This window comes from Amia ocellicauda, chromosome 3 (genome assembly GCF_036373705.1).
Source record: "Amia ocellicauda isolate fAmiCal2 chromosome 3, fAmiCal2.hap1, whole genome shotgun sequence".
Classification (NCBI taxonomy): Eukaryota; Metazoa; Chordata; class Actinopteri; order Amiiformes; family Amiidae; genus Amia; species Amia ocellicauda.
Window position 1 is genome coordinate 11,932,373 of NC_089852.1, and position 12,683 is coordinate 11,945,055.

At 37.3% G+C, this 12,683-nt stretch overlaps 1 protein-coding gene across 2 annotated transcripts in view; it reads left to right on the forward strand.

The window, feature by feature from the left end:
* The first annotated feature begins 1,946 nt into the window (after positions 1-1,946).
* fgd5b (FYVE, RhoGEF and PH domain containing 5b) overlaps positions 1,947-12,683 on the forward strand; it is a 68,285-nt gene continuing 57,548 nt past the window's right edge. For both annotated transcript variants that reach the window (XM_066698164.1, XM_066698165.1), the window contains exons 1-2: positions 1,947-2,291; positions 7,390-10,249. In XM_066698164.1, the coding sequence (XP_066554261.1) occupies positions 2,282-2,291; positions 7,390-10,249 (2,870 nt within the window). In that variant the 5' untranslated portion in view covers positions 1,947-2,281. The remainder of the gene's footprint in view (positions 2,292-7,389; positions 10,250-12,683) is intronic.

Here is a 12,683-nt window from a genome sequence, read left to right on the forward strand (position 1 = left end):
CAGATACTATACACCTCCATGTATAATGCAGATAACATGCATTCACAATGTTTCAATAGAGCCTTAAAGGAGTATGATAATCTCCGGATTAATATGTAATCCCAGGTGGTGAAAAAGACCTTCAAAAAGTACAATCAAATACATAATTATTCATAGAAAAGGGAATCTGCAAGAGTTGGCTCAAGATTATACACGGTTGACCACATGACATGTTAATTTATTGCCAGAATCTGTGGGAACCACATGTATTTTTAGTTAAACGCTGTCCCAGGTGGAAGACTTGTTTGTAACTTTGACATTCAGACCCACAGATAGTCAACTCACAATTCTCATTTGTGTACATTATAGGACCCTAAGGGGTTAACTGTGCCAGCTATGTCCATCTGTTGCTAAGGAAGTGGTGCCTGTAGTGCAGGAAACAGGGAGAGCAGTTTCCTGTTATGTAGAAAGGTTTTAAAGGGCTGTTTTCCTCCAATCAGACAACAGATGTATGGGCAGGAAACCAGGGCCTACAATGGCAAGGGCTATTGGTGTCCTAGAGAAACTGTTTTTAGACAAGCATGTTGGATCTCCAGTTATTTAGGAATGATTGCAGTGAAGAAAATAAAGAATATATACAAATGTTTATATGTTTCACTATTGGGATTCAGTAAAGATGTGGTGAAATGATGGGCAGCCCTAAACAAGAAACAGGAGGATATTTTGATGACAGAAAATAGAGTTGTGTTTATATCTATGTGTTGTGTGTGTGTGTGTGTGTGTGTGTGTGTGTGTGTCAGTAGGTTTTAATGTCTAATGCAAATTCAGCAACTTTATTTCCATATAAACTTAATTAGCGTTGGATTGCATGAGATGAAACCATCATGATAACAGGTGGAGAAAGAATGATAGTCTTCCAGTAATTGCTGTTTGCTTTTAATTTCTCCAGGTAAAGTTAAAAAAAAGAAAAAGCTATAGGCATATTTATCAAATGTTGTAGATGTAAATTCAATATATTCTGTAGAGTTTATTTATTAATGAATGTGTGTATTATTATTTGTATGTAGGACAGCCATTTATAAGTATTAAATAAGGAGTTTACATTTGGCATTACATTGGTTTTGCAGTAGTATTAACCTCATTAATGACGCTGATTAATAGTGATGGTATAAACAGTAGACATATCAAATCTAGGTAATTAAAAAAGGGCTGACCATATAACTCCATGCCTAGAGACAGGACATGATTTGAAAAGTGCACTTGAAGTGAAAGATATTAACATTAAAATTACGCATTATACCTTTGCTGGGATTAATACTGATGCATATATATATATCGATTGGCACGTCTATGTCATGTATAATTAAATAACAGGAGATACTGTGACTTCAGCGTATCAATAACACCAAACAGCAGACAATAAATAAGAAACAGTAACACTGGCAATGCAAATGTTACCATTCTTCATGCGTTACTTTCTTTGCAGTGCAATGGTACTCATTTCAATTTATGCGGATTTAAATGTTAATGTAATTCCATTTGAAAGCATATTTTAAATCTTCCCATCCTGTCTCAGAAGACACCTGAATATGCAAAAACAAAACTGAAAAAGAGTGCATTGGGATATTTCATATCCAAATTGGAATTGGTCATATTTTTTTCAAGAAGGCTTGAATTGACACCCTATAAAATGCGTTGGTCTGATTTATTATAATTTGTCTCTTCATATACTCGGGGGCAAGACTTTTTTTTAAAGGACTGAAACATGCATACTGTATATGGAGAGCACAGTTATATTATTTGAAGGCACGCATATTTTCCATGCACATGCAAAGTCTAAAGGGGTGCACATCATATGTCATCAAGCACTCCCTTTCTTGCAAAAAAAGAAGTGCTGCGGGTTTCTGTCTCTTTAAACCCGTTCCTGAATCCGAGCAATTTGGTTTGGTTAACAATCCCTGACTGAGCAAAAGAGCTTCCTCTTCAGGAAACGCAGGGAAAAGCCTCCTGCCTCCAGACAGCAGCTCGACCGCTACAGCGCGCCCAGCTCTCCAGCAAACGCGATGCGCACTTGGTGATCGGAGGAGCGTTGTATTTTAGGAGGCACCAAAATGACTTTGCAGAGATAAAGGCTCAGAAAAAATGAGATTTCCACAGACTTTTTATAATTTACCTTCTTTGACCACTGTCGGAATTTTCTAGGAATAAGTTTTTTCCCCCAGTCTTTGGATGTGTGCAGCATCGCTGGTCAGGGAGAATGGTGTGAAGACACTCCGGCTGTTGATGTGGATGGTGTCCCAAAATGAATACAGGTAGAGTGCGCTGCGTAACTGTAATAACATAGCTAATGTTTATTTAACAAAGTGCAGAAAGTGGCTATATTATATATCACTGGAAAAGGTTTTATAATACAAATAAAGTATTGTATTGTAATAATAATTATACATTCGAACTGAATTGTCCAGGGTTCCTAATTGTTTTGCATTAGGAGACAATTTAATGTTTTCATTTTTATGCTTTTTTTATCCAACAAATTATTATATGTACTATTGTTATATATACTCTGTCTGTTTTGTCGATCGTTCACACCTCAGCCTACCTTTAACTTAACAAAACAACTGACATTTGTGTTTAATGGTGTAGTGGGAAGTTTGAATGAATACCAGAGAATCTTTTTCAGGATATGTTTATATACACAAATCAAGAATTGACTGAGAACTATAACAAACAAAAATAAAAATGTTAATTTATTCAAAATACTGTGTCAATAACGTGACCACAGGTAGACTAGCACTCGAAACCCTGTTAAAGGTGAAAACGCATTTATCTATTTGAAGGTACGATAAACAGAGTTGCAGTTCTACCAATATACATGTGTATTTAAAATATTAATTTATTTGTGCAGGTGTAGTGCAGGTACTCAATGTACCATTTCAACTGTTTAACCATTGCGTTAACCATGCAGTGCCAATTATACAATCACTGCAACAACTGTAACGCCAGTGGGACAGACATTTCCAGCACTATTTATATTAGTGATGAAACTCTAAATGAATATCTGCGTATATTATATGTACTTATGCATTATAATGAGAGAACCTAAATCCCGGGATAGGTGTTCATTTTTGTTCGTTATTGACGTTAAAAACATGCTCGATTAGAGCTGATTTGTGTTGCAAATGCTTTCTTTTAATTGTTTAGTGGAAAGAAAAAAATACATTAGACTTTTTGAAATCACTTTAGAAACTGGAGTTAAGTGTTTCAGCATGAGTTTATGAGAGGGCAATTGTGTAATTCTCAAGCCAAGCAGACATATCATCACCCTGACCATATTACATAAGCCTTACAGTTGGACAGCAGTTCTGGAGAGGTTACCTGGCCGTTTCTACAAGTCTAGTACTTATGCTTTTCCTCTGTGTGGTCATTGGCTTTTTCTACTACTATTTTTATTTTTCAGATATATACATACATATTACAATTACATACAATTTATATACAGTTATTTTACAATTTATTGCTATGGGCTTAATATGTATTATATCTACTAACGTGTAATATTGTATTGTATAGATTATACTTGGTGCAGGACGCACAGACTTCATGCAAGAATGTGTTTCCACCTTAAAGACCTAAAGAGCCATGAAGTAATCGGCAAAAGGGTGAATACTTTTGTCTTTGACTATTTAAATAGAAATCAGGGGCCATTTCTTATCTGCATACTTGATAGTGAAATGACATAATAAGTCATGAATGTCACTTAAAAACAATAGTCTGAACTCTAGTGCATTGTTGACCTTTCAAGAAGAATGTCTAAAAATAGCATTTTTAGAAGAAAAATTGATTACAGTTCCAGGCTGTACTAAACAGATTATTTATACTGCTTGCTACACAGCATTTCACCAACAATAAATACAAAATAAGTCCCTTTTATTGTTAGAAATGTTTGTTATGTAATGTTGCCATTACTATGGCTACATAGTATCCCCCTGTGATCAGTGTCACACTGATCAGTTTATTACAGTTGTAATTATCATCATATGTTCAACACAAGAAACACAATTACTGACACCTGTATTCTTTCATGAAATGTTGCAATCTAAAATGACTCAAAGTAGTCACAGAGTTCCTCAGAAGCATTTCTCTCAGATTTGTAGTCTTCCTATTAATCATGGCAATCAGTGCTGGCTTTATCATAAATGCAGTGTGGGAAGAGTTGTTATTCAGGGTAATGTACAGCTGAGATCATATCCTGTATGCTGCATATCCAAGGTCTACTTTATATCGCCTCCATTTGTATTTGTGTCACTCCATTCTTGCTGTGTATCCTGTTCCTTGCAGTTGTTTGTGTTTGTCTGTTGTTCTTTCTGATTGAATTGTGCTCTGAGCTGCTGAGTAACTATTCCATCAAAACCAGGCTGTGAAAGGACTGCTCCTGCGAGAATAAGAGGAAGTGACTCTGGGAAATACACTGGTGTTGCAACATTGTCTTTACTCATTTACATATAGCCATGGTACACTGCTAATTTCCTTTCCCTTGTACGCTTCCTGGCCATACTGGTTGAGAAGTCTTTTCCCAATCCAGGTCTGTGAGCACAGGTAGTTAATTAATGCACAGCCTAACATCTCAGCAGAAAAAAAAATCACAAAGCAAACCAATGGGATCTGTAATAAGTTTGGCAGTGAGTGAGAGGTAGATGTAGTTGTAATAAACTAGTCCTTCTTGCCCTCCCAAAGAAAGCTTTTTAATACATACCTCGGGTAAGAGCCACAACTATAAGCCAATTGACCAAGTTACACATTGTAGATACATTGAAATAATAATAAATAAATAATGGAAATGTAAAACAAAAAACTGAAATTAGAAAACCAAGCAAACACGTCTTCCAGTCAGATGGATATGGCACAAGGCATAATTGGCTGTCTACTCTCCAGCTTTAGATGGATATCCCCATTGGAGCCTAATATAAATTTGCTGTACTGTTGCTTTGTGGGACTCTGTGGTCTTTATTGACCTCGTGAATGCCATGCTCTGGAAGATGTGCGCTGTTCTTTGCAATTCCTGACATTTTTGCAGTTGACATTAATGTCTCCAAAAAGCTCTTATGTTCTGAGTTGTGAAATGTGCAGATCTGTAGTATGTGTAATATAGAAACTGCAGCTTCCATGTGTGACCTGCTGTTCATATATTTATGTATGTATTTCCATGTGTATTGTTCCTGTAAAAGAGAACTTCTACCAGTGGATGAGACATGTAAATGTAAGATGAACTATTGTACAGGTGTAAAGTCAAGGACAATTATAACCCTCACACTATCAAGAAATTATCTTTATTTTAAACTGATATAATTTCTAGATTGTAATGAGAAGATGTTTCTATGCAATTGGGTCTTGATAGTGTTTTAGAAGTTCAGTTGAGGTGCTAAATTTAGAACCTCACAATCAGCGCTTAATTACTACTAGTGTGGAGCCTCATTTTCTGATATTCAAATAAATTAAACAATTAAAAAAGGAAGAAGCCTCAGGTTACAAATGGCGGTTGTGATGAGATCTCTCCTGTTGCTTATTGCTTTTACTCCCTTTCTAATGAAGTATATAATTAGATTATTTTATTTTTGCTTCTGCCCCCTACAGTGAGGTACCAGAATAGGAGCTGTTTGAAAATTATGATCATGTTTTCTTTTCATGAAGCATGGACCTCAATGGAAGTGAAAGGGAAGTTTATCCTGTTTCTTTATCCCCAAGAACACCCCTCAGCTCTGTCATTGGTCCCAAGAGGACTAAAGATATGGCTTCAGTTTTAGGAGTTCTTAATTTAGAACCCAGCACTGTCTGAGGTAAACCTTTTATTCTCAAGTCAATTTCATGGGCCTCTGGTCTGTTTTCCCTAACTTCTATCAGCAACACCCCTCACAGAAATATTCCCTCTTTTTTAGAACACAATAAATCAGAACAGTTTCAGTTGTGCCTAGCTGTACTGTGTGGAGACGTTTGTACAGTGTTGCAGGTAACACTATCAATGACCTCCTGTTTGAAACAAAAGACAATTAGAACTATGTATACAACGCTGTTAATTATTTTAACCACTGGAGTTGTGAAGTGCAAGAACAGTGCTCTTGGACTGTACTGCACACTGTAGGAAACTTTTCAAATCACTGTTGTTTAACTGATGTAGGGATAGCCATCTCTATTCAGCCTGCAGGAGAAGTCCAATGTATAATTGCTTAAATTAAAGCATTCAAGCCTACTCCATTATCTTTCTGATGTAAAGCATCTCCACAATTAATTTAAACACGTCTTACAATATTTCTTCTCTCAAGAACATTTTGAAGGTCGATTTTGTTTTTTTCAAGGGCATCAACACTTTCTATTGTGGTGTTAAATGTTGATATCTTGTTAATAGTGAATTAATATGTGAAAACTGGTGGGTTCTGTATATAGGGAAGATTGTCTGTCCTGGATCTTTATACCCAAGCTTAATTTGTCTTCATTTTTTTACAAGGACATACTACTCCAAATCTGAGGCAAATTGTTGAATAATTTCTATCTAAGATTAATTACTGAAATACTTTTATAGCATTAGTGGATATGGATGAGAAATTAGAAGGATAACTTGCAGAGCTGTCTCAGGTTAGGTCACAGTTGGTCCATGCGTGAAAACATAAAAACAATGTGGAACAGTTGTTTACAAAAGTATCTGTCTGGCTTGGAGGAGGTCTTGGACTACATGTTTAGGGTGGGGCCGGTCAAGACTGAGGTGTGTTTACAGAGTGATGAGAGGAATCAGTATCGGTGTCTGCTGGCATCATGCCTAGCTGCAGCCAATACCTTTGTGATTAGCCGCAGGGAGCACTGTTATCACAAACAGTAACATTGAAACTTAAAATGAATAGGAGAAAGTACACAGCTTATTCTGAGACTACATCTGTGATCCAATCCTATTTCCAATTATTTCCCTTGCTTGTAAACCTTCAGTGGTGTAGTGTTAGGCCAGAACACATTGTATAGTGTATGAGAAGAAAACATTAAATAATATTCTTCAAATAGGAGTGCTTCTAATTATTATTATTACTGTTACCATTTCATATCTTGAACTTCCTACAATATATATATAAGTATAGTATATAGGTATTGTCACTTCTTAGGCATTTTGTGCCATTTTCAAAATGTTTACAAACCTATTGCTGGTCAGACAGGATCCTTAACAAATTAACAGTCAGTTGTGGTGTACTTTAAGTTATCAAAACAATAGAATAAATATGCCAACATTAGGACATTAACATTGTAAAACATGCTTTTAGGCTTACTTAAACATAAATACATTAAGATTTTTAAATGTCTTTACAGTTCAAGTGTATTTGCTTCTTCCCACAACTCTGTGAAGTAAATTGTTATTTTGTATATCTTTTTCAGACTATAAGAAGCCACCTCTAGCTCCAAAACCAAAGATTCTCAGTCATTTGACTTCTAAGTTGCCTTCATCCCTGATGTCAAGACCTTGCTCTTCTGCCCGGGGTCCCAAACCTCCAATTGCTCCCAAACCAAAGCTACAGGACTCAGAGGAGACGTGTTGCCTGTATACAAACAATAGCCTGAACAAGTGCACCAATGGCAAGCTACTCTGCTCAGAAGAGGAGATTAATCAAGAAAATGAGTCTGATGGCTTCCAGATAATGGGAGACGGGTATATTCTGTTTTCTGACAGCGAGCAGCTTACAGACGAGGCTGATGAATGTGAGAATGAGGAGGGACACCTGTTTGAGTTGTCTTCTGATACTGAAGCATTTCGTTCTAATGACAATGGGGAGGAAAATGATTACGAGGAGCAGGAGGAGGAGGTAGAGGAGGAGGAGAGACTAATGGACCCTGTTGAAACTAAAGATGCTGATCTTTTGGACAGTGCTGAAATCAGTAATGCAGAATACAGGGACATAATTGAACCAGCGGACTGTGGTTCAGAAGAAGTGCTGGAGGCCACCGATGAACTTTCTGATGAAATCAATGCATATTCGGACACTGAGACACCAGATGAACTGTCCGAATGCCAGCCTCTGGAGGAGACTGAAGATCTGGAATTAGAGGAGACCCTGGAAGGGGTTGAGCCCAGTAAAGAACTAGATGAAAATCCAGAAGACAAGGGTGATGATTCCAGCAGCGAGGTTCTTGAGGAACGCCATGCTGATCAAGACCTGGCTTTTGATGTGCAGTGTGATATTGAAGAGGATGATGCCCCTGGTGGATTATTACAAGAGACTCTAATGCCTTCTGAAGAAGTGGAGGATTCCACAGAGGATCTGGACAGTTGTGAAAACACTTCAGTAAATGAGGAGTGCCAAGACAGTCAGCATTTTCAGCTTTGTGACTCGGTGGATTCAGAAATTCAGGAAGGTCAGGACAATCTTGATTTGCCTACAGATGGTGAGCAGGTGAATCTCACAGAACCCATAGATGACACTAGTGTCTCAGAAGAGGTTGAGGATACCTCTCAGCCTGACTCAGCCATAGATAATGAACCCACAATAGATGAGGACAAATCTGAAGTGGAATACAATGAGAATGAAAACAATGAAGAAATAGACTCAGAGGAACAGGCAGCTATGAACACAACTGTTTCAACAGAAGACAAAGTTCAAGAGGAAGAGAACCAGGCTACCATTGCAGAGGAAGAAGCCCAGGAATCTCCTGACACTGAACAACCTGATTACGAGAGCCCAGAAGTACCATGTGAAACAGTAGATAATGAGTTACTGGAAGGGGCTAATGACATATGGGCTAATGAAATATATTCGTTTATTTCACAGGAAGCAGAGGATTTTCCATCAGTTGAGTGTATTGCATTGGAAGAGAAACAGAAAACAGCAGAAACAGAGACTGATAGTGTTGGAAACGACGCTAAGGCCCTTAACAATCAGGACGATATACAGCCTCAGGCTGAATCGCGCACTGTTACCCTGCAAGCAGGCGAGGTAGACAATGCTGACAATACTGAGATGTCTTTTGGCACTTTGGATGTTTCAGGGGATGATATTGACTTTGAAGGCCTTATTGTACCTTATTTGGAGGACACGGACACAGACAGAGCAGAGGACACTATCAGTGACGAGCATGTCTATGAAGAGGCAGGACTTGATACAGAGGGAGAAAACCTGAACTTCATTTCTCTGGACAGAAAGAGTATTGTAACGAGAACAAGGTCTCTGTCTGGCAAGGTGCCTGGTTATGTGCCTGAGACTGTCCCAGAGGAAAGCGGCCCTGAGTCTGACATGAACCAAACCAACGAGTACTGCACAGTGGCCTTAGATAAAAGTGGTAATCCACTTAGCTGCAGTGAACAGTTAGAGATCAACCGAATGATCCCAAAGCCACGGCGCTTTATTTTATACCCCAGGTCATATTCTGTTGAAGGTCGGGATATGCCCATGTCTGTGTATAGAGAAAATGACAGTTCCCCAGGTGAGGATTGTAGAATGAAGAGGAAGGATGATAGTCTTTCCTTGCCTTGCTTTATTGGTTCATCGGGCAGCTTTTCCCAGAGAAGTCACCTTCCATCCAGTGGTATGTCCACACCAACCTCAGTTGTAGATATCCCACCTCCTTTTGAATTAGCATACATCACTAAGAAGCCGATCACTAAGAGCTCCCCATCACTGTTAATAGAGAGTGACTCTCCAGACAAGCAGAAAAAGAAAAAGTCTTCATTTAAACGTTTCTTGACTCTAAAGTTCAAGAAGAAAACAGAGAACAAGGTCCATGTGGATGTCAATGTTTCTTCGTCTAGGTCTTCATCAGAGTCAAGCCACCACGGACCATCAAGAGTCTTGGAGCTGGACAGGAGGAGTCTAGGGAACTCTCCACAGTTGAAAAATAGGACAGGGAAGCCACGGGCAACAGACTCTCCATCTACCTTTCTCTTCTACAAGGATGGCAAAAGAAAAGGCACCCAGAAGACTTTCAGCAGGAGTGTATCGAGAGTGGAATCATTTGAGGATCGATCAAGGCCTCCATTTATGCCTCTTCCCTTGACGAAGCCCAGGTCGATATCTTTTCCCAATGCAGACACTTCCGATTACGAGAACATCCCTGCCATGAGCTCCGATTATGAGAATATTCAGATCCCTCCAAGGATACCCACCCGATCGGGAACCTTTACAGAGTTTTTTGACGATCCTAGTAGGGCGCTTTCTTCTGCCAATGAGAACGATGGCTATGTTGACATGAGCAGCTTTACCGGGTTTGAAAGCAAACCCCAAACACCAGACCAGGAATCTGAAAGGTACTGTAAACTGTTATGTAAGACCTGTTAACTCTGCTCCTACAGAGGAGACGGAAAACTTCTTCTCTGTTAAATGTTTTCACTCATGACTTAAAGCCACGTTGGTGACATTCTGCCTCACAGAGGAAGTGCTTTCAGTATAATCAGGACAGTGGTAGTTTGCCGTGAATGCAAAGTGTCACAATGAACATAGTAAGAGATGTAAATATTCTATCTCAAAGGATATGTACGTATTTCATATGTACATCTTCATGTCAGGAGCTCTTTGATCAATAAATGCATCTTTTCACTTTACATCAGACTCTCGTTTGAAGATATCAACATTCGTAGCTCCCTGTATATAATGTTCACATGTTGATTACATTTTAAGGATTATTGTCTTACTTTTAACATGCCAAGCAATGGACATCTGAGGTATCATTCAACTCTGATATCTAACCAAATTAAATAAATCATGTATTTGTACCTCAGTAAGTGACATGAAAACATTTTCTTTTCATATATATTTAGTGAATTTCTTATGGTAGAGCAGATATATTCTTGCGAGGTTGTTTTGAGCTTTTTCCTGGATGTCCAAGATTTTACTATATGATACAGATGATACATTTCAAAATCCATATCTGAGAAAACACAGTGTTACAATTATATGAGATTTGAAAAATGAAAAAAAAATGAATGCAAAACAAATGTGTAATTCTGACAATAAAAACATTGTGACCTAAAAAACATTTTTGAAATAGAATGCTTCCTATGGAAAAAGTAAGTTTTAAAGCCCTTACATTTGTAGTGAAATCAATTATCCTTTAAAAATAATGCTCAGTGAACATGTTTAGCTATATTCATTATGCTTTCACTTCAATCTTCTTGGCCATTTTTGTTTTAAACTTTCTTTCAGATGAGCCCAAAGTGATTAGAAGTTCAGGTGTATGTGCAGTTCATAGACATATTTCTAGCAACCTCATTAATGCTATAAAGAAAAACTCAACACATTATTTTTGATGTGGCTAAAGTACTGTTCCCAGTTGACTGACTTAGTCGAATAAGATTACTCAATTGAACCCTTATTCAATGCACTCACAAAGCACTGTTTTATAATTAATCTACAATATTAGGTACCAGAATGCAAGAAGAATTTTGAAAATGTCTGATAAATAAATAAGGATTTCCTGCCATTGGTGGAATAGTTAAAAGACTTTGCAAAGTATTCACTAAGATATCTCTGAACTACTGTCACCCCCATTTTATTTTATATGAATTTCTTGTATTTCAATACCTTTGTCCAGTGTGTTTTAACAGTATTTTACTTGAGCCAAAGCCCATTAATGCTATTTGCTTTATAGTCAATGGTTCTTAGATAAACACAAATTAAGCAAAATATATAGTCGTGTCCATATATGTGAATTATTGTTTAATAAATGTACATCCAAATGTAGGTTTAATTACTCTTTCAGTATTAATGTGTCAAGCTTAAAACCTTTTTAATTGCTCATCTTGTCTTTGCCATGCAAGTTGTGAAGATACAGCCTGATCAACTGTATTCACTGTAATCTGCATAAAACTGATGGTGAAAGCACTTTCTCTAAAGAGAGCACCAGTGGGGAAAACCCAACAAGCATGGGTTAACGTGGACAACAGTCAGAAGAGGTTTTCTGCTCATTGCTTTGATCTTTATAACATTTTAAATTATTTGTTGCTAGTTAATTGTTTGCTTAAAACATACTGCTTCCTAGTAGATGGTATTTTTAGAGAGAAGTGTTTTTGTTTTCAGTTTTTTTAAGATTCAGTTGTTTTCCAAAGGTGCTGGCATAGTACACTTGATATATAAACACAATGTGTACAGCATCATACCCTGTTTACAAAACGTCAACTGCCTGAAATATGTTCTTTGGACTATTTTCATGAATAAAACAAAGAACAACCTGTACACAAATGTTCCCGACTTTTGTTATGAATGCAACAGCCTAGAACAAGGTTTTTTGTTGTTGTTGTTGTTGTTATAGCGCACTTATAATAACTAGTTAGCTGTATTCTTGGCAGATAAAGGTAGGTGTTAAATATTGGTAAATAATAATACAAAATCTATGTTTTCTTTTAATGTGCTGTTGTGTTCTACATCTAGAACACTGTATAGACATTCTCTACCTTCTTCAAAAAGTGTTGTCCATTTATTCCAACCTACAAGGATCTAGAACAGCTTAAACATTTCAGTTTTGATGATTAAAATAGAGGGATGTCCTCTTTCTTCATCAGACTATAAGTAGGATTAATGTGAAGTTACATTGCAAGAGAGTAGCTAGTTGCCTTTCAGCTCACCTAAAGCAGTTGTTAAAGATGGGAGAAGTGCAAGTTATTTGGTTTCTGTTGACAAATTGTGAATGTTGTTGTCATTGCTTGGTTAGTATTTAATATGAAAGGTTTTTTTCATGTCAGTATT